This window comes from Rutidosis leptorrhynchoides, chromosome 1, assembly GCF_046630445.1.
Source record: "Rutidosis leptorrhynchoides isolate AG116_Rl617_1_P2 chromosome 1, CSIRO_AGI_Rlap_v1, whole genome shotgun sequence".
Classification (NCBI taxonomy): Eukaryota; Viridiplantae; Streptophyta; class Magnoliopsida; order Asterales; family Asteraceae; genus Rutidosis; species Rutidosis leptorrhynchoides.
Genome location: NC_092333.1, coordinates 64305053 through 64329627, shown reverse-complemented (window position 1 = coordinate 64329627; position 24575 = coordinate 64305053). Strand labels below are relative to the sequence as shown.

Sequence of the window (24575 nt, the reverse complement as noted above, 5' to 3'; positions counted from 1 at the left end):
GGCAGTTAATTTTTTTATGACGTTCTGTTTTACGTTTTTACTGTGAACATGGGGCGTAAATGATTAGATACTATTTTTATAGACGGAGTGTACCTGAGGATGCCACTGCAAGCATGATCATCTTCTCGGATCTGAGTTTGGTGAGTATGGTGTTGTAAATGAACGTTTTACCTGTACCGCCCGGCCCATAAGGGAAAAACATGCCTCATGTTTTGTGTGTTACAGCCGTAATAACCTGCTAATAAATGCTGAGTTGTTCCGGGTTGAGAGAGCTATAAAGGCTGCTATGCAGAGCTCGCATCTCTTTAATATTGTAGTTTAATTCTTCTCATATTAGACGGTTGTCCATTTGGGTTAGGAGCGATTGGTCGGGTTGTGGTAGATCCGGGTAATCTGCTAAAGATTTACCATTTTTATTTAAAATTGCTTGTATTTCGACCAAGCAATAATTTCTAAGTTGAGCCTCATTAAGGATTAAATCTGGGTAGTTGTAAAGCTTTCATTTTTTACGAAGGATGTCATCTGCTAAAGCCTCCCAGTGTGTTTCCCACAGCTTGAGTGGTTTGCTAACATTGCAAAAAAGCAAGATGGTGACAAACAAATCGCAAAGCTGCGAGCCAGATGCCCATAATGTTGCCTCGGATATTGCCTCCGTCCATTCTTTATCATCATTTATCAAGCCGTGTGCAAAGGAAGCATCTTTAAATGTGGGATGTAATGTTCCGTCCACTCTACAAATATCTTCAAATGAGAGGGGGCCTTTGACTATATTCAACAACATCCTGAGATAATAACGCTCCCCTGATGCAGGGTTTGAATACACAATATGTCCGATGCACCTTTTTTGCTTTCTAGGGGCCCATTCCTTTGTGTCTTGATTCCATACATAATGTATAGGGATTTTTACATATGTCAGGTTTCTTGCATGCTGATCTCGCTTGTTAAGTTCAAACCACTCTGTGAACATGGTTTCCTTTATACTTTCTCTATGTAACAGTGCAGGTAAGTTTTCTAAATCGTGTACAGTGATGGCCTGCTGATTCGGTAAATGGTAGGATAGCTTGATCACCGACGGTTGAGAGAAGTGGATTTCAAAGGAAAACATTCTCCAAACAGCCTCACATGGAGATAGATAGCGACAATCCAAGTAATTTTTTATTACATCCACTTCGGTTACTTTTTCAAGAGAGGAGTTGTCTATGGGAGTTAGGTTTTATTGTATGACAATCGTAGCTCGTTCTGGACCTTTGTTTAAGTATTTAAATAAGTACTTTATAGCCCGAGATTGATTACACCATTCCACATTAATATGTGCATTGTACTTGAGAAGGAGGAATCTGTTGTATGGCACAACAAAGCTGTTGTCAAGCATACCTTTGCCTTTTCTTACTTTTTCTCCATTGTTTCTACGCCTGTAGTTTGCATATCCATCCTCATCTATTGTCGTTTCTGCATAATAGGGTTTCGGGAAATGCTTTGAGCATTTTCTATCAATCATGCAAGGTGTGTCCATGTTTTGCGCAAGGACCGTGTAACATGTATTCAGTAACACATTTGTAGCCCTCTGGATCATTTATTTGTGACAGAATTTCAGCTGATATGATATCATCAATATCCGATGGGCTCTTGCATTTGTAATCACGGGTTAACCAAATTAACATATGCACATGGGGTAAACCCCTTTTTGAAATTCAATTATATGTATGCCTGCGACACAATATTACAGGGGAAATTATGACACCCATAATCTGAAGCCGAAACCGAGTTCAAAAAGGTCTACAGTGCATGAGTCTAAGCATAGTATTTGGTATTTAATTTGTTTGCACCATTATTATTGCAAAAATAATGGCTAAAATCAAAGAGTAAATAGTGCAATTCTTGCAATAGTTAGCTGGAGTTTTAAATTGTTTTTATGTAAATGCTTGCACCCTTTTTTATGGGGGAAAACAATTACCAAAAGGAGTTAAATAGTATAATACTCGCAAAATTTATCACCTTATTTAAAACTAAAAGAGGTTCATGTGAGTTGGTCTGTTCGTGGTTTGTAAAGAAAATGTGGTTATATCAGGATGCGTACAGGGTAAATGACCTTAATTATGTATTAAAGGATATAGCGGTTGTACCTGCTTCAGTGGTGCCAAAGATAGGAGTTTTCATTATTTCAGTCATGAGGGAATCAAGCTTTAGTTTGAACAATCTTGCAACAATGTCTGGCCGATCGGGTGCTTTCTGACCTTCTATGTAAGACAACATTCCTTCGATTTCTGGCCATTTAGGGTTAGAGGTGAAGGTGATGAATAAATCTGGATTATCAAACTTGTAGCGACCCGACAAAATCGTCATTAACGGCGCCGCTAACTTAGGTCCCATTACGTGGTCGCAGTCCCTATATGATACTCGTTTGACCGAAATAATGTCGCATTCATTTGAAATGTATAAGACTTGCAAAGTTTAGTTTACAAAACCGTTCGACAACGAGTTTAAGTTTACAAAGGTATAAAGTATAAATGAAATCACTTGCGACATAATTAGTTTAAAATCACAGTTGCTATAAATAGCGTAAGTATGTAAACAATATGTTTGAAACCAAAGGTGCTATCACTAGCGTATGCATGTATGTATGCTTGACTCCAAGCAAGAAATCAGAGTTTATGCATGTATGCTTAACTCCAAGCAAGTATAAGTGTACGCGGAAGCATGTATCAAATAGCCATGTATGAACCTGAGAAACATATAGAAAACTGTCAACGAAAAACGTTGGTGAAATCATAGGTGTTTTAGTAAATGTTGTATTTGAACCACAAGATTTAATATAAGATGATTATCAAAATCATTTGCATTCCAAAGTTGTTGTTTGTATCGCGGGCACCTAATTATCAAACTTAACTGTTTTGTACCCTGTTACGTAGTGTTAGAACATACACTATACTCGAAAATATATTTCATCCGCTAACGGTAGCGAACCGTCCGAATGAGGCTCGTCAAGCCCATGTGATCACATAATATAAGTTCTCGTTTACACCATGCAAGTGTAACTAATGATAATTGAATTGAGGCTTTTTGTTCAAACCCATACGTGGAATGTTCGTTTTCGTACTTGTGTTCAAAGTGTAAAAGTATGATACGTATATGTTTCTCATCCCATAGTTTAAAGCATAAAAGTTGTTGAAAGATGGGACTATGATCTCACCTCGAGTGCACGAGTATAAATGTACTTCACAAAGTAAACGTGTACATGAAAGTTGCTTAGCCTTGACCTAAACAAGTAAGTGTAGTGACCCGAACTTTTCCATGTTTATATATATATATATATATATATATATATATATATATATATATATATATATATATATATATATATATTAAATAAAATTGTTATTTACATGATTAAGTGTTTCCAACATGTTAAGTAATCAAACTTGTTAAGACTTGATTAATTGAAATAGGTTTCATATAGACAATTGACCACCCAAGTTGACCGGCGATTCACGAACGTTAAAACTTGTAAAAACTATATGATGACATATATATGGATATATATATATATATATAGTTAACATGATATTATGATAAGTAAACATATCATTAAGTATATTAACAATGAACTACATATGTAAAAACAAGACTACTAACTTAATGATTTTGAAACGAGACATATATGTAACGATTATCGTTGTAACGACATTTAATGTATATATATATATATATATCATATTAAGATATATTAATACATCATGATATCATGATAATGTAATAATTTAACATCTCATTTGATTTAATAAACAATGGGTTAACAGCATTTAACAAGATCGTTAACCTAAAGGTTTCAAAACAACACTTACATGTAACGACTAACGATGACTTAACGACTCAGTTAAAATGTATATACATGTAGTGTTTTAATATGTATTCATACACTTTTAAAAGACTTCAATACACTTATCAAAATACTTCTACTTAATAAAAATGCTTACAATTACATCCTCGTTCAGTTTCATCAACAATTCTACTCGTATGCACCCGTATTCGTACTCGTACAATACACAGCTTTTAGATGTATGTACTATTGGTATATAGACTCCAATGATCAGCTCTTAGAAGCCCATGTGAGTCACCTAACACATGTGGGAACCATCATTTGGCAACTAGCATGAAATATCTCATAAAATTACAAAAATATGAGTAATCATTCATGACTTATTTACATGTAAACAAAATTACACATCCTTTATATCTAATCCATATACCAATGACCAAAAACACCTAAAAATACTTTCATTCCTCAATTTTATTCATCTAATTAATCTCTCTCAAGTTCTATCTTCAAGTTCTAAGTGTTCTTCATAAATTCTACAAGTTCTAGTTTCATAAAATCAAGAATACTTCCAAGTTTGCTAGCTTACTTCCAATCTTGTAGAGTGATCATCCAACCTCAAGAAATCTTTATTATTTATAGTAAGATATCTTTCTAATACAAGGTAATACTCATATTTAAACTTTGATTCAATTTCTATAACTATAACAATCTTATTTCGAGTGGAAATCTTACTTGAACTTGTTTTCGTGTCATGATTCTGCTTCAAGAACTTTCAAGCCATCCAAGGATCCTTTGAAGCTAGATCCATTTTTATCATTTTCAGTAGCTTTATCCAGAAAACTTGAGGTAGTAATGATGTTCATAATATCATTCGATTCATACATATAAAGCTATCTTATTCGAAGGTTTAAACTTGTAATCACTAGAACATAGTTTAGTTAATTCTAAACTTGTTCGCAAACAAAAGTTAATCCTTATAACTTGACTTTTAAAATCAACTAAAAACATGTTCTATATCTATATGATATGCTAACTTAATGATTTAAAACCTGGGAACACGAAGAACACTGTAAAATCGGACATACGCCGTCGTAGTAACACCGCGGGCTGTTTTGGGTTAGTTAATTAAAAACTATGATAAACTTTGATTTAAAAGTTGTTTTTCTGGGAAAATAATTTTTCTTATGAACATGAAACTATATCCAAAAATCACGGTTAAACTCAAAGTGGAAGTATGTTTTCTAAAATGGTCATCTAGACGTCGTTCTTTCGACTGAAATGACTACCTTTACAAAAATGACTTGTAACTTATATTTACAACTATAAACCTATACTTTTTCTGTTTAGATTCATAAAATAGAGTTCAATATGAAATCATAGCAATTTGATTCACTCAAAACGGATTTAAAATGAAGAAGTTATGGGTAAAACAAGATTGGATAATTTTTCTTGTTGTAGCAACGTGAAAATTGGTAACAAATCTATATTAATCATATCCTAGCTAACTTATATTGTATTATATATATATTCTAATATATTATGTAATCTTGGGATACCATAGACACGTATGCAAATGTATTGACATATCATATCGACCCATGTGTATATATTATTTGGAACAACCATAGACACTCTATATGCAGTAATGTGGGAGTTAGCTATACAGGGTTGAGGTTGATTCCAAAAATATATATACTTTGAGTTGTGATATAGCCTGAGACGTGTATACACTGGGTCGTGGATTGATTCAAGATAATATATATCAATTTTTTTCTGTACATCTAACGTTGGACAACTAGTTGTAGGTTACTAACCAGGACAGCTGACTTAATAAACTTAAAACATCAAAATGTATTAAAAGTGTTGTAAATATATTTTGAATATACTTTGATATATATGTACATATTTGTTATAGGTTCGTGAATCGACCAGTGGCCAAGTCTTACTTCCCGACGAAGTAAAAATCTGTGAAAGTGAGTTATAGTCCCACTTTTAAAATATAATATTTTTGGGATGAGAATACATGCAGGTTTTATAAATGATTTACAAAATAGACACAAGTACGTGAAACTACATTCTATGGTTGAATTATCGAAATCGAATATGCCCATTTTTATTAAGTCTGGTAATCTAAGAATTAGGGAACAGACACCCTAATTGACGCGAATCCTAAAGATAGATCTATTGGGCCTAACAAACCCCATCCAAAGTACCGGATGCTTTAGTACTTCAAAATTTATATCATATCCGAAGGGTGTCCCGGAATGATGGGGATATTCTTATATATGCATCTTGTTAATGTCGTTTACCAGGTGTTCACCATATGAATGATTTTTATCTCTATGTATGGGATGTATATTGAAATATGAAATCTTGTGGTCTATTGTTATGATTTGATATATATAGGTTAAACCTATAACTCACCAACATTTTTGTTGACGTTTAAAGCATGTTTATTCTCAGGTGAATATTAAGAGCTTCCGCTGTTGCATACTAAAATAAGGACAAGATTTGGAGTCCATGTTTGTATGATATTATGTAAAAACTGCATTCAAGAAACATATATCGATGTAATATATTTCTATTGTAAACCATTATGTAATGGTCATGTGTAAACAGTATATTTTAGATTATCATTATTTGATAATCTACGTAATGCTTTTGAAACCTTTATTGATAAAATAAAGGTCATGGTTGTTTTAAAAATGAATGCAGTCTTTGAAAAACGTCTCATATAGAGGTCAAAACCTCGCAACGAAATCAATTAATATGGAATGTTTATAATCAATATGAACGGGACATTTCAGTTGGTATCCGAGCATTGGTCTTAGAGAACCAGAATTTTGTATTAGTGTGTCTTATCGAGTTTGTTAGGATGCATTAGTGAGTCTGTACTTCGACCGTGTTTACTTGAAAAATGATTGCTTAACAAATTTTGTTGGAAACTATATATTTTTAACATGTGAATATTATGTGATATATTAATCTCTTAACGTGTTTGATATTATGTGATAGATGTCTACCTCTAGAACAAGTCCAATTGACTCACCTAATAATAATGAAGAGTCAAATGTAAATTGGAATGTTTCGTGGACTGATTCACAAGTTCCCGAAGAGGAACCGGATGAAGAGTCGGAACCGGAAGAAGAATCGGAACTGGAAGAAGAAATAGAACCAGTGGGGGAAATAATAAAACGGTTAAGTAGAAGAAAATTCTCAACCAACCGACCAAAGTTAATTATGGTCAATGGTGTTTCCGCCAAGGAAGCAAAGTATTGGGAGGATTACCAATTCTCCGATGAATCGGATCCCGACAAGGATTCCGATGATGTTATAGAAATTACCCCAACACAATTTAATAAGGAAAAAGAGAACAATAAGGGAAATGGCATAAAAATAGAGAAATTTGATTCCAAACACGATGAACTTTATATGTATCGTCAACACCCGTATTTCTTAAGTTGTGACAATAACTCGGGAACCTCTAAACCACCAGGTTTATCTAAACCAATGTGGAAAACGACGGCTCGTATTAGGGGAACATCATATATCCCTAGAAACTTGGCAAAACGAACCAAAACCGAAGAAGAAGAAACGAGCGAGTCGGAATAAGATAGTTGTATTCGTGTGGTGTAATATATGTAATATAGTGTGCTTATGCTTTATGATATATGTAAAAATTGCTTGTATTAATAAGTATTTTTTTATGAATCTAACTCTTGTCTATTTTACAGTATAAAAACACAAAATGGATAGACAACCCAATATTTTAAGAGACGTACCCGGAGACATGATTGATGAAATCTTGTCTAGAGTCGGTCAGAATTCCTCGGTACAACTATTTAAGGCGAGATCAGTTTGTAAGACATTCGAAGAACGTTCCAAGAATGCGTTGGTTTATAAAAGGCTTTCGTTCGAAAGATTTGGGATATCACATTGGGAAATCCATAAGTTACGATGTGTTTACTTTGACGCATATATTGCGGGGAACCCAAATGCTATTTTACGCAACGGGTTAAGAAATTATTTTGACTCAATATATCCGAATATAGGACTTTGTGATTTAGAAAAAGCGGCTAACATGCAACATAAAGAAGCATGTTATGCTTACGGGTTAGTAATGATCGCTTCTCACCAAAGTGAGAACAAGAACATCGGGCTACAACTATTAAACAAAACGCTCCCACAAGTGACGGAGTCGGTAATTGGGGTAAGAAATGAGGTTTTTAGGTTATTACGAGACTGTTGGTCATTACGTAACCTTCATCCTTTTGATGACGTTACAACACATTGTCTTACTATCGGTCACAACGGTTATGTTCTACAAAACCAAGGATGGGAAGTGGTATTAGTAAAACCAGAATGCATGACTTGTTTCTGGACGTATGAATTACGTGTCTTTATTGCCTTTGCTGAATGCCTTATTTATTAACTAGAATTATCTTCGCAACTACTTTGTATCAAAGTTTTATGTGTTATATTTCATGCTATATGTAAAAAAAAAGCGGTATTGTAAGTTTGCAAGTTATTGTATAAAGATTTGAATATGTTATTTTTTTTTTTTTGTGATTAGTTTTTCATATAGAATTGTAGTAGTTGAAATGGTATGTTAGCTACTAAGTATGAACTTAACGGGTAGGTACTACCCGAATTAAAGAGTATAAAACGCTAATATGAAGAAAGAGCTTTTATAAATAAGTTCATATTACGCTACGAAATATTATTGACTACTCTTGATATTCTATATGATTAACTCGTTTCATTTAACTATTTTGAAGGAAATGGCACGGACTACTCGACACACCTTGAATATGAGAGAAGAGGAATTTCGTGCCTTTCTTGCTTCAAACATAGCCGCAGTACAGGCTGCGCTACATACCAACAATAACTCCGAATCTAGCAATGCAGCTAACGGCGCAAGAAATCGTGTAGGATGCACCTACAAAGAATTCACTGCCTGCAAACCTTTGGAATTTGATGGAACCGAAGGACCGATCAGATTGAAACGGTGGACCGAGAAGGTCGAATCGGTGTTTGCCATAAGTAAGTATACTGAAGAGGACAAAGTGAAGTACGCTACGCATACCTTCACATGTACTGCGTTAACATGGTGGAATACCTATCTAGAGCAAGTGGGACAATATGATGCTTACGCACTACCGTGGTCAGCATTCAAGCACTTGATGAACGAGAAGTACCATCCCAGAACCGAGGTCAATAAGCTCAAGACAGAACTTAGAGGGTTACGAACCCAAGGATTTGATATTACCACGTACGAAAGACGATTCACAGAATTGTGCCTATTGTGTCCGAGAGCGTTCGAAGATGAGGAAGAGAAGATCGACGCGTTTGTGAAAGGATTACCGGAAAGAATCCAAGAAGATATAAGTTCACACGAGCCCGCCTCCATACAACAGGCATGTAGAATGGCTCACAAACTAGTGAACCAGATTGAGGAAAGAATTAAAGAATAGGCGGCTGAAGAGGCCAATGTGAAGCAAGTCAAAAGAAAGTGGGAGGAAAACGGTGATAAGAATCACCAATACAACAACAACAGCAATTACAACAATAATCGCAACAACTATCCCAACAATCGCAACTACAACAAACGGCCCAACAACAACAATAACAACAACAACAACAACAACAACAGCAACTACAACAATCATCCCAACAACAATAACAACCGCAACAACAACAACAATCAGAAGCAGCTATGCCAAAGGTGTGAAAAGTATCACTCGGGGTTCTGCACCAAATTTTGCAACAAGTGTAAAAGAAATGGTCATAGCGCGGCTAAGTGTGAGGTCTACGGACCAGGGGTTAACAGAACAAAAGGAACAAATGGTGTCGGAACGAGTAATGGCGGAGCAAGTAGTGTCAGAGCAAGTTATGCCAATGTAGTTTGTTATAAATGTGGAAAACCGGGCCACATTATTAGAAATTGCCCGAACCAGGAGAACACGAATGGACAAGGCCGTGGAAGAGTTTTCAATATTAATGCGGCAGAGGCACAGGAAGACCCAGAGCTTGTTACGGGTACGTTTCTTATTGACAATAAATCTGCTTACGTTTTATTTGATTCGGGTGCGGATAGAAGCTATATGAGTAGAGATTTTTGTGCTAAATTAAGTTGTCCATTGACACCTTTGGATAGTAAATTTTTACTCGAATTAGCAAATGGTAAATTAATTTCAGCAGATAATATATGTCGGAATCGAGAAATTAAACTGGTTAGCGAAACATTTAAGATTGACTTGATACCAGTAGAGTTAGGGAGTTTTGATGTGATAATCGGTATGGACTGGTTGAAAGAAGTAAAAGAAGAGATCGTTTGTTACAAAAATGCAATTCGCATTATACGAGAAAAAGGAAAACCCTTAATGGTGTACGGAGAAAAGGGCAACACGAAGCTACATCTTATTAGTAATTTGAAGGCACAAAAACTAATAAGAAAAGGTTGCTATGCTGTTCTAGCACACGTCGAGAAAGTACAAACTGAAGAAAAGAGCATCAATGATGTTCCCGTCGCAAAAGAATTTCCCGATGTATTTCCGAAAGAATTACCGGGAATACCCCCACATCGATCCGTTGAATTTCAAATAGATCTTGTACCAGGAGCTGCACCAATAGCTCGTGATCCTTACAGACTCGCACCCATCGAGATGAAAGAACTGCAAAGCCAATTACAAGAACCGCTACCCACTACCGAGAGTTGAACAAACTTACCATCAAGAACCGCTACCCACTATCGAGAATCGACGACTTATTTGATCAACTACAAGGCTCGTCTGTTTATTCAAAGATTGACTTACGTTCCGGGTATCATCAAATGCGGGTGAAAGAAGATGATATTCCAAAGACTGCTTTCAGAACACGTTATGGTCATTACGAGTTTATGGTCATGCCGTTTGGTTTAACTAATGCACCAGCTGTGTTCATGGACCTTATGAACCGAGTGTGTGGACCATACCTTGACAAGTTTGTCATTGTTTTCATTGATGACATACTTATTTACTCAAAGAATGACCAAGAACACGGTGAACATTTGAGAAAGGTGTTAGAAGTATTGAGGAAGGAATAATTGTACGCTAAGTTTTCAAAGTGTGCATTTTGGTTGGAAGAAGTTCAATTCCTCGGTCACATAGTGAACAAAGAAGGTATTAAGGTGGATCCGGCAAAGATAGAAACTGTTGAAAAGTGGGAAACCTCGAAAACTCCGAAACACATACGCCAGTTTTTAGGACTAGCTGGTTACTACAGAAGGTTCATCCAAGACTTTTCTAGAATAGCAAAACCCTTGACTGCATTAACGCATAAAGGAAAGAAATTTGAATGGAAGGATGAACAAGAGAAAGCGTTTCAGTTATTGAAGAAAAAGCTAACTACGGCACCTATATTGTCATTGCCTGAAGGGAATAATGATTTTGTGATTTATTGTGATGCATCAAAACAAGGTTTCGGTTGTGTATTAATGCAACGAATGAAGGTGATTGCTTATGCGTCTAGACAATTGAAGATTCACGAACAAAATTATACGACGCATGATTTGGAATTAGGCGCGGTTGTTTTTGCATTAAAGACTGGGAGGCACTACTTATATGGGGTCAAAAGTATTATATATACCTACCACAAAAGTCTTCAACACATATTTAATCAGAAACAACTGAATATGAGGCAGCGTAGGTGGATTGAATTGTTGAATGATTACGACTTTGAGATTCGTTACCACCCGAGGAAGGCAAATGTGGTGGCCGACTCCTTAAGCAGGAAGGACAGAGAACCCATTCAAGTAAAATCTATGAATATAATGATTCACAATAACCTTACTACTCAAATAAAGGAGGCGCAACAAGGAGTTTTAAAAGAGGGAAATTTAAAGGATGAAATACCCAAAGAGGGTACCAAAATTTGGAGATATGAGAGAAATAGTACTTAGAGAAGCTCATAAAACCAGATACTCAATACATCCTGGAACGGGGAAGATGTACAAGGATCTTAAGAAACATTTTTGGTGGCCAGGTATGAAAGCCGATATTGCTAAATATGTAGGAGAATGTTTGACGTGTTCTAAGGTCAAAGCTGAACATCAGAAACCATCAGGTCTACTACAACAACCTGGAATCTCGGAATGGAAATGGGAAAACATTATCATGGATTTCATTACTAAATTGCCAAGGACTGCAAGTGGTTATGATACTATTTGGGTAATAGTTGATCGTCTCACCAAGTCAGCACACTTTCTACCAATAAGAGAAGATGACAAGATGGAGAAGTTAGCACGACTGTATTTGAAGGAAGTCGTCTCCAGACATGAAATACCAATCTCTATTATCTCTGATAGGGATGGCAGATTTATTTCAAGATTCTGGCAGACATTACAACAAGCATTAGGAACTCGTCTAGACATGAGTACTACCTATCATCCACAAACTGATGGGCAGAGCGAAAGGATGATACAAACGCTTGAAGACATGCTACGAGCATGTGTTATTGATTTCGGAAACAGTTGGGATCAACATCTACCGTTAGCAGAATTTTCATACAACAACAGCTACCATTCAAGCATTGAGATGGCGCCGTTTGAAGCACTTTATGGTAGAAAGTGCAGGTCTCCGATTTGTTGGAGTGAAGTGAGGGATAGACAGATTACGGGTCCGGAGATAATACAAGAAACTACCTAGAAGATCATCCAAATTCAACAACGGTTGAAAACCGCCCAAAGTCGACAAAAGAGCTACGCTGACATTAAAAGAAAAGATATAGAATTTGAAATTGGAGAGATGGTCATGCTTAAAGTTGTACCTTGGAAAGGCGTTGTTCGATTTGGTAAACTAGGGAAATTAAATCCAAGGTATATCGGACCATTCAAGATTATTGATCGTGTCAGACCAGTAGCTTACCGACTTGAGTTACCTCAACAACTCGCGGCTGTACATAACACTTTCCACGTCTCGAATTTGAAGAAATGTTTTGCTAAAAAAGATCTCACTATTCCGTTAGATGAAATCCAAATCAACGAAAAACTTCAATTCATCGAAGAACCCATCGAAATAATGGATCGTGAGGTTAAAAGACTTAAGCAAAAAAAGATACCAATTGTTAAGATTCGATGGAATGCTCGTAGAGGACCCGAGTTCACCTGGGAATGAGAAGATTAGATGAAGTAGAAATACCCGCATTTATTTCCAGAAGATACGTCAACACCTCCAACTGCTTAAAATTTCGGGACGAAATTTATTTAACGGGTAGGTACTGTAGTGACCCGAACTTTTCCATGTTTATATATATATTAAATGAAATTGTTATTTACATGATTAAGTGTTTCCAACATGTTAAGCAATCAAACTTGTTAAGACTTGATTAATTGAAATAGGTTTCATATAGACAATTGACCACCCAAGTTGACCGGCGATTCACGAACGTTAAAACTTGTAAAAACTATATGATGACATATATGGATATATATATAGTTAACATGATATTATGATAAGTAAACATATCATTAAGTATATTAACAATGAATTACATATGTAAAAACAAGACTACTAACTTAATGATTTTGAAACGAGACATATATGTAACGATTATCGTTGTAACGACATTTAATGTATATATATCATATTAAGATATATTAATACATCATGATATCATGATAATGTAATAATTTAACATCTCATTTGATTTAATAAACAATGGGTTAACAACATTTAACAAGATCGTTAACCTAAACGTTTCAAAACAACACTTACATGTAACGACTAACGATGACTTAACGACTCAGTTAAAATGTATATACATGTAGTGTTTTAATATGTATTCATACACTTTTGAAAGACTTCAATACACTTATCAAAATACTTCTACTTAACAAAAATGCTTACAATTACATCCTCGTTCAGTTTCATCAACAATTCTACTCGTATGCACCCGTATTCGTACTCGTACAATACACAGCTTTTAGATGTTTGTACTATTGGTATATACACTCCAATGATCAGCTCTTAGTAGCCCATGTGAGTCACCTAACATATGTGGGAACCATCATTTGGAAACTAGCATGAAATATCTCATAAAATTACAAAAATATGAGTAATCATTCATGACTTATTTACATGTAAACAAAATTACACATCCTTTATATCTAATCCATATACCAACGACCAAAAACACCTAAAAACACTTTCATTCCTCAATTTTTTTCATATAATTAATCTCTCTCAAGTTCTATCTTCAAGTTTTAAGTGTTCTTCATAAATTCTACAAGTTCTAGTTTCATAAAATCAAGAATACTTCCACGTTTGCTAGCTTACTTCCAATCTTGTAGAGTGATCATCCAACCTCAAGAAATCTTTATTATTTACAGAAAGATATCTTTCTAATACAAGGTAATACTCATATTCAAACTTTGATTCAATTTCTATAACTACAACAATCTTATTTCGAGTGGAAATCTTACTTGAACTTGTTTTCGTGTCATGATTCTGCTTCAAGAACTTTCAAGCCATCCAAGGATCCTTTGAAGCTAGATCCATTTTTCTCATTTTTAGTAGCTTTATCCAGAAAACTTGAGGTAGTAATGATGTTCATAACATCATTCGATTCATACATATAAAGCTATCTTATTCGAAGGTTTAAACTTGTAATCACTATAACATAGTTTAGTTAATTCTAAACTTGTTCGCAAACAAAAGTTAATCCTTCTAACTTGACTTTTAAAATCAACTAAACACATGTTATATATCTATATGATATGCTAACTTAATGATTTAAAACCTGGGAACACGAAGAACACTGTAAAACCGGACATACGCCGTCGTAGTAACACCGCGGGCTGTTTTGGGTTAGTTAATTAAAAACTATGATAAACTTTGATTTAAAAGTTGTTTTTCTGGGAAAATGATTTTTCTTATGAACATGAAACTATATCCAAAAATCATGGTTAAACTCAAAGTGGAAGTATGTTTTCTAAAATGGTCATCTAGACGTCGTTTTTTCGACTGAAATTACTACCTTTACAAAAATGACTTGTAACTTATATTTACTACCTTTACTATAAACCTATACTTTTTCTGTTTAGATTCATAAAATAGAGTTCAATATGAAACCATAGCAATTTGATTCACTCAAAACGGATTTAAAATGAAGAAGTTATGGGTAAAACAAGATTGGATAATTTTTCTTGTTGTAGCAATGTGAAAATTGGTAACAAATCTATATTAATCATATCCTAGCTAACTTATATTGTATTATATATATATATATATATATATATATATATATATATATATATATATATATATATATATATATATATATATATATATATATTCTAATATATTATGTAATCTTGGGATACCATAGACACGTATGCAAATGTATTGACATATCATATCGACCATGTGTATATATTATTTGGAACAACCATAGACACTCTATATGCAGTAATGTGGGAGTTAGCTATACAGGGTTGAGGTTGATTCCAAAAATATATATACTTTGAGTTGTGATCTAGCCTGAGACGTGTATACACTGGGTCGTGGATTGATTCAAGATAATATATATATCAATTTTTTTCTGTACATCTAACGTTGGACAACTAGTTGTAGGTTACTAACGAGGACAGCTGACTTAATTAACTTAAAACATCAAAATGTATTAAAAGTGTTGTAAATATATTTTGAATATACTTTGATATATATGTACATATTTGTTATAGGTTCGTGAATCGACCAGTGGCCAAGTCTTACTTCCCGACGAAGTAAAAATCTGTGAAAGTGAGTTATAGTCCCACTTTTAAAATCTAATATTTTTGGGATGAGAATACATGCAGGTTTTATAAATGATTTACAAAATAGACACAAGTACGTGAAACTACATTCTATGGTTGAATTATCGAAATCGAATATACCCCTTTTTATTAAGTCTGGTAATCTAAGAATTAGGGAACAGACACCCTAATTGACGCGAATCCTAAAGATAGATCTATTGGGCCTAACAAACCCCATCCAAAGTACCGGATGCTTTAGTACTTCGAAATTTATATCATATCTGAAGGGTGTCCCGGAATGATGGGGATATTCTTATATATGCATCTTGTTAATGTCGGTTACCAGGTGTTCACCATATGAATGATTTTTATCTCTATGTATGGGATGTATATTGAAATATGAAATCTTGTGGTCTATTGTTACGATTTGATATATATAGGTTAAACCTATAACTCACCAACATTTTTGTTGACGTTTAAAGCATGTTTATTCTCAGGTGAATATTAAGAGCTTCCGCTGTTGCATACTAAAATAAGGACAAGATTTGGAGTCTATGTTTGTATGATATTATGTAAAAACTGCATTCAAGAAACATATGTCGATGTAATATATTTCTATTGTAAACCATTATGTAATGGTCATGTGTAAACAGTATATTTTAGATTATCATTATTTGATAATCTACGTAATGCTTTTGAAACCTTTATTGATAAAATAAAGGTTATGGTTGTTTTAAAAATGAATGCAGTCTTTGAAAAACATCTCATATAGAGGTCAAAACCTCGCAACGAAATCAATTAATATGGAACGTTTATAATCAATATGAATGGAACATTTCAGTAAGTTGTATCAATTAACCGGTTACGACACAAGGTCGGGCGAAATGTGTTCAATTAGTCCTATGGCTTGTTACGACTCGAATATGTAGCATGTGAGTCACGTTATCAAGTTTCATGCAAGAATCAAGTATAAAATAAGATTAGAACGATTGCATAAGTGTTTTGTTAAGTTTGACTAAAAGTCAAACTTGGTCAAAGTCAACGAAAAAGTCAACGGGGTCGGGTCGGGTCCCGAACTATTTTCCTAAGCTTTGAAATCATATATGAGCATGTTGTCCAAGTTTCATGTTGATCGGGGGTGTGTAGCATGCTTAGAATTGAACAAAAATTGACCAAAATGGGCAGTCTGCCTCAGATGCGCCGCATCTGAGGCAGATGCACCGCATCTGCATCTGTTTCAGAAATTCTAGGGCAGTTTACACTTAGACGATTTCAACTTCAAACAACCATAACTTTTGACTCGTTAACATTCAAAACACGTATCTTATATCGTTGGAAAGGTAATTTAACAAGGAATACAACTACACACATTTCATGAATCAAATCCATCATTATCAACAATAAAAACCTCAATAAATGATCATTAAACGTTCAAAATCAAGGTTTCAAGTTCACAAAATGCATTTCTTAACTCGGGAATCCAATTTACACATACGATACATCGTTTTGAAGGTAATGAAACATACAATACAATTAAACACTTACTAACAACATTAACAAGCATTCAATGCATAAAAATCCCGTTTTAAAGTTCATCAAACCCTAACCAAAATCATGAATTCAACAATTTTGTAAATGAAGCTTTTCTAAATCAACCTACACATCAGTTTGAAGCTAATGAAGCTAGTAACACTTTTAATACATGAACTTTAACATTTAAACAACATTAACTCATCTAAAATCAAAGATTAAGCACACCCATTTCAAGTTCATGCTAGTTACTCCAAAAACAATAAATCGGGCAAACCAAACATATATTCATGTTAGACTTGAGCCATAGACACTAACTAACACCATTTCAAGTTTATAAAACGAATTTGAGAAATCTAGAGTTTTTAGAAACCTTACTCCAAACTATAAAATTGGTACCAAATCGAAGAGGATGAAGAGAGGATCACGAATATGTAATTTGTTTTGTGATGAACTTCCTTGATTAAATTTAGATGATAAATCTTTGATGTTGGGGTTTGAGAGAAGATATGGAAGTAGCAAGAATGAGGGAGGTGGAATGGATGGAGGAGAAGGCCACTTTGACTATTTGACCTAGTCAAATTTTTGCCCACTTGGCAAGTTTGGTCCCTCAAGTTTCAAAGTGGGTGCGGGAATTAACCGAGCGAATATTTTTAAAAACGCTAGAGTAAACGAGTGATGTTATAATTAAATAACGGGAATATTATAAACGTTAGTCAACGAAAGTTACGAATTTTAAATAACGAAAGATATTATTTAAAAAAAAAGACAGTGTTAAAAATAAATTTAACAGAAAAATGCGGGATGTTACAAAACTTGTGACATAGAGCCATCGCATCTTGGTAGTTCTTGACCATATATCGTGGGCTCCCGGTATGTGAAGATGGCAGAATTATTCTTTTTCCTATTGAGGTGGCTTTTGTGTCGCCGCGCGTTACAGCGTCGCATACATTATTATATAGGTCTAGACACACCTCATTTTGGTGATTCCTTGGCCATTTAAGACGTTGTTCTTCCACAGCTGTGTATGCATCTACTAAATATTGCTGAAATAGCCTCCCACCTCTAAGTAACGTAGTGCCTTCATTTTCACGCTGATGAATCATATAACAATAGTACTCTCGCATGGTGACAAACCCTCTATTTGTTTTCCGCCTTCCATTATTATTATGATAGGGGATTTCTTCGTGATACCATGTTTCACCATACGGAAATAATAAAGGATATTGTAAGGCCATATACAGTTGGTGTAGCTCTGATATCCTTTTCGGGGAGCAGTTTTTTTTTTGCACAATGATATCGCGTGTAGTCGTACACTGGTCAAAGTCGCTTGTTATCAACACAGCTACCTCAGCGACAGTTGGTGTGTTATATTGGCGTGAGTTTGTCACCTTAGCAAGCAGTCGGATCTGAAATTCCGATGATGTATTATTAGTAGACCAATCACGGGCCATCCGAAACGCCTTTGCAACAGCACTATATTCATTCAACATGTTGATCAGGTCGTTGGTTATCTCTTCTTCCGCGGTTGTCGTGTTTCAGAACCTATAAAAGCGGACATCCGGTTCCTGACCTCATTTTCTGTATCAAAAAAATATAATTGTGCGTATCTTGGATGGCCTCCATCTTCAGGCAAAAGTGAGCTAATTTTGTGATATGCTTGACCACTTATCCGAAATGTGTAGGGCCCTCGGCCGTGGTTAACTGAGTGATCAATTCTTGTCCCGAATGATGTAAAAGAAAAAATGATGTTATAAATCCGTATTTGTTCTCTGAATTTTGCTGTCGAAGAGGTCGTGTAGTCCAGTAACGTTTTCAACAACATAGGAGGATCTTGAAGCTTCGGTAGAAGTAGTTTTCCATTTTGGCAACAAAGTGAGAAAGTCGGGCTGGTAGTTTTTTTGGGTTTGTTACTCCTCTCTTCGTACCACATTGTAGCATTACAATACATGCACTTAATGGAAGGTGGCCCTTGGTTATGGTAAGATGCATGTGTACCTGCCAAATAAAGTGACAAAATCATAACATGCCCTAATAACTATTGTAAGGTGAGCAGCGTGGTTTCTGAGCATAAATACCTAAGTCATTATGTTTCATGAATGTAATTTTATTCTCTACCAAACACGAGTGGTTTAGGTGTTTAAAGATAAACAAATTACCTGAAGACATAGACGCGATTTTTGTACTGCATTTTTAAGAAACATGGGCATGGTCTTGCGTGATTCCTGAATAAGGTAAACTATATTTTAGGGAGCGATATATAGTAGAGTAAGAAAGAGGTGTACTTTAAACATGTAATGGACCTGTTAATGTGGCGGGATTTTTTCCAAGGCTTGACGGGTTCGCGCTACCTGTTGAAGTATGTTTCTCATGAGGGATGGTGATAAATCATATATAGACAATCTGTGTAAACATTTTCACCGCTAAAGTTGGAACGTAAAGTAGGCGCTTACCAGGCGGGGTTGCGGCACGCGGTTTTATAATTTTGATGCCAACAAAACTCTGGAGCTGGCCATGCATCTTTGTCTTCATTGATTCTATAATGAGTGTATGGTGAAGGATATTGGAGAACGATAGGTGGTGGTTTTTGGCTTTTGGTTTTCCTACACCATAAATACGTACACTTTAAAGAATATGTCAACATGATTCACAAACAACCTGAAGATGGATCCCATTAATTTAGCCTTACCGGAATTTGTAGGACCAGCTGGATCAATATATCGAAGCCCAACGAAACTCTGTACTTGACCATTCATCAGCGTGTTGGTGGATTCTATACTGAGTGAATGGTGTAGAATCGTGGAAAAGGAAATGAGGTCCTTGGTGGCTGTGGGGTTCCCTGCAGGAGAAATGGTTAAAGCGAAAACAATGATCATTGTGCAGGCATAAAGTATCTGTAATAGAAGGATTTTAACATGGTTTAGACGTAACCTGATTGTAGGGGGCGCGGTTCACATATCTTCAGAACGTAATACGGTAGTGTTTTTCCAAACTCTGTTTTGGTTTTCGATGAGTATATTGAAAGTGAGCAATTAGCAAATCCTGAGTGTGTTAAGCGGCTGGTGGAATCTGATAAACACAATGAAACATCTAAACAGGTATTCATATGAATCCATTGTAGTTAAAGTGATTAAACTTCTGACAAATGTGTTATATACCTGAAGACATGTTTGTAGAGCAGGATCTATGTGAGTTCATGCCATTTTAGATATTGGACAATGATGATATAGACCTAGGGTTATGTAAAGTAGCAAATAAATATGGGTAGAGGCTTTTCCTCTCCAGATGCTCTTTCAATTTCCTATTTATTTTTAATGTGTCATGGGTTATTTATTGAAAGGGTGAAGAGGATATCAAGGGTTGCAGAAGGGGAAGATGAGGGGATTGTATTTATTTCCCAAATGTAGCTGTGTAAAGTAACTCTAACTATGCAACATACAATTAGGCTGATGTGTTGGGGTTTTAAATTGCCATTAATTTAACCACTTTTACAATCATACATACGTATACAAAATTTATATATATATATATATATATATATATATATATATATATATATATATATATATATATATATATATATATATATATAGTTAGATTTTGAAAATAGGCTAGAGTCAACTAAATATATAGGCTGGAGGTCATACCTGAGTACTACAGGCCAATATAAATCTCTTTTTCCTGGAGCAGGCCAAATTAGGAGTGTAATGTTACGGTTCGCACCACCAATCATGTATGGGTTCCAAGTATGTGTTAGACAAACCCATCAAGCTGCAGGACATCATTCACTGATCTTTGAGGTTGGCTTTAAATTGTCATTCATTTAACCACTTTTGCAATCACACATAGGTACAAAATTTAGATATATGTAGATAGATCTTGAAAATAGGTTTGAGTAAATTAAATATATAGGCTGGAGGTCATATATGCGTACCACGGGTCAATAGAAATCCTTTTTTCCTGAAGCATGTTGAATTAGCAGTTCAATTTTATGGTTCATGTCATCTATCATGTATGGGTTCCAAGTATGCGTTACACAAACCCCTAAAGCTTCAGGCCATCATTAACTGACCCTGAGACTGTCGTGGGATCGGGTAATGTGGGGCGTAAACTTCGAATGGGCATTTATAAAAATAAATGAACCATGAACAAATTAACCATGGTTGAAGCCGATATAAAATAACCGTTTACAAGAGTGAATACCGAAACAGAAAATTCCAGATGCCCTCAGACAGATCCACTATCGCCTCTTGGCTTTGCTTTAATAGATTCTATTCGACAGGAAGGAACGTTATACGACTTTCAGGTCTATGAAACATGCATACATGGGTAAACAACAACTGGATTCGATTTATATTTGATATGTAATTTTGCCTTTACTAATTAACATAATGAACACGAATGCATCATGTTCTTGCAGGAATGCTAGGATGATAATAACCAAAAAGGAAAAAATGGAGTATTGGGTGAAATCAACATGGGCCGAATGCATAGAAAGGCACTCTCATTTTAAATAGATGGGTGCTCATTATTAGTGGGGGAGACAATAAATAGCGAGAGCGTGCGAAAACAGTAAACCAACCATAATGTAAACAGATAAAAACAAACACGGTAAAAGTAATGGTGAATTGTAGAAGCACAAACTTTATTGAAAGCAACCAAAACAATGGGGGATTGATAATGCTAAAAACGAACATATATTTCATAGCATTATCCCTCAAGAAAGACAAGCTTTTAGTTGCAATTGTTCTATTTACAAATGATATTCGTTTAAATAATAAAAGGTGAAGACAAAACACAGATTCGACGAATTGAAGACGCAAACGACCAAAAAGCTCAAAAGTACAAAGTACAATCAAAGTGGTTCAATTTATTGATGAGAAACGTCTAAAAATTACAAGAGTACGAGCCGCAAAACGCAAAGTACAAGATATTAAATAGTACGAAAGGACGTTCGAAAATCCGGAACTGGGACCAGAGTCAACTCTCAACGCTCGACGCAACGGACTAAAAATTACAAGTCAACTATGCACATGAATATAATATAATATATAATTAATTCTTAAAATTATATATATATTATATTATATATTAAAACCGTCGGCAACAAGAAAACAAGCAAATGTGAGCTGTCCCAGGGGGCCATGCGATCTTATAAACCCATGCGATCGCATCGCAGCAACAGTGAGGCCATGGTCTATAAATTCAGCGTTTTTCAGACGAATTTTGCACTCCTTTTTCATCAATCTCTCTCTCTCTCTCTCTCACGATATATATATATATATATATATATATATATATATATATATATATATATATATATATATATATATATATATATATATATATATATATAATTTATAATTTTAATTTTAATTTAAGATTAATAATTATAAGGGTATGTTAGCGAATGTTGTAAGTGTGTAAGTCAAAATTCTCTCCGTGTAACGCTACACTATTATTAATCATTGTAAGTTATGTTCAACCTTTTTAAATTAATGTCTCATAGCTAAGTTATTATTATGCTTATTTAATGCCGAAGTAATCGTGATGTTGGGCTAAATATTAAGATTGGGTAATTGGGCTTTGTACCATAATTGGGGTTTGGACAAAAGAACGACACTTGTGGAAATTGGACTATGGGCTATTAATGGACTTTATATTAACTAAACGATGCCTCGTCAATTTAATATAAAGGTTACAATTTGACGTATCTATATATAACCACATACGCTTAATCGGGTACGGTGGGCGAGATATCTATAAATACGAATTATCGTTCATTTTACCGGATACGGAAATGGATTAATAGTTAATGGACTCATTAAAACAGGGGTGGATTACATTCAAGGGTAATTGGTGTAATTGTTAACAAAGTAGTAAAACCTTGGACTACACGCAGTCGATAACCTGGTGTATTCATTAAACAAAGTATTAAGACCTTGTTACAGTTCGAATCCCCAATTAGTTAGAATATTTGACTTCGGGTATAAGGATAATTTGACGAAGACTCTCGTACTTTATATTTAAGACTGATGGACTATTATGGACAAAACCGTATGGACATATCGAATAATCCAGGACAAAGGACAATTAACCCATGGTAATAAATTAAAATCAACACGTCAAACATCATGATTATGGAAGTTTAAATAAGCATAATTCCTTTATTTCATATTTTATCGCACTTTTATTTTCTGTCATTTTATTTATTGCACTTTTAATTATCGTACTTTTTAATTATCGCAATTTTATTTATCGTCATTTTATTTATCGCACTTTAATTTATCGCACTTTAATTATTGTCATTTACTTTACGCTTTAAATTAAGTTATATTTATTTTTAATATTTTACATTAGGTTTTAACTGCGACTTAAGACATAAAATCGACAAACCGGTCATTAAACGGTAAAAACCCCCTTTTTATAATAATAATAATATTATTACTTATATATATATATATATATATATATATATATATATATATATATATATATATATATATATATATATATATATATATATACACACACATATAGTTTAAAAATATAGCGTTAAACTTGGCTAGTTCCCTGTGGACGAACTGGACTTACTAAAAACTACACTACTATATAATTAGGTACACTGCCTATAGTGTTGTAGCAAAGTTTAGGTATATCCACTCTATAAATAAATAAATAACTTGTGTAAAATTGTATCGTATTTAATAGTATTTCGTAGTAAAAATTAATAGTATTTTGTACCCCTTCGCTTTAACATCAAGTATTTTTGGCGCCGCTGCCGGGGACTTCATAAACGCTGAAAGCGAAACGCTATATAAAAAAAAGATTTTTATTAAAGTTTTAATTAAGTTATTGTAAAAATACGTTTTAAAAATAAAAAATATAAAAAGAAAAATAAAATTACATTTCTATATTTTTAAGTGTTTAAATTAAAAAGTTTATATTTTTAAAAGTTATAAAAACTAATAAGTAAATTTTTAATTTATAAGTTTTATTTAAATTATTTTAATTCTATAAAAAAAATAGAAAAATTAAAAATAAATAAATAAAAAAGAACTGGGCCGAACCTGATCGAAGCCCAAATTTTATCTGGCCTGCTATATTAAGCCATGCAACCGCATGGTATTACAACGGTCAGCTCATGCGATCGCATGAGCTGATTTGACTGGCCTAATACCTTAGCTGAACAATTAGGGTTACGGTTATTATTATTATTATTATTATTATTATTATTATTATTATTATTATTATTATTATTATTATTATTATTATTAAACCTAATAAGGGTTTATATTAAATAATATTTAGTTTAGTTTTTAATTAATTTGTATTTTAAGTTTTAAGTTTTATTTAGTTTTATAAACCTAATACTTTTATAAAATAAATAATATAAAAATAATATTTTTATAAAAATTGTATTTTTATAACTGTAAGCTTATTTTTACATTTTGTATT

The 24575-nt window shown here is 34.1% G+C and overlaps 1 protein-coding gene across 1 annotated transcript; it reads right to left on the bottom strand.

Annotated features, from left to right (window-relative positions):
• Positions 1-499: 499 nt before the first annotated feature.
• LOC139877100 (uncharacterized) lies at positions 500-18610 on the bottom strand. Its single transcript, XM_071864546.1, has 4 exons — positions 18092-18610; positions 1708-1776; positions 1375-1564; positions 500-1197 (listed from the first exon to the last, which is right to left on the bottom strand). Exons 1-4 carry the CDS (start codon positions 18608-18610, stop codon positions 500-502), a joined length of 1476 nt encoding a protein of 491 aa, XP_071720647.1.
• Positions 18611-24575: the final 5965 nt, after the last annotated feature.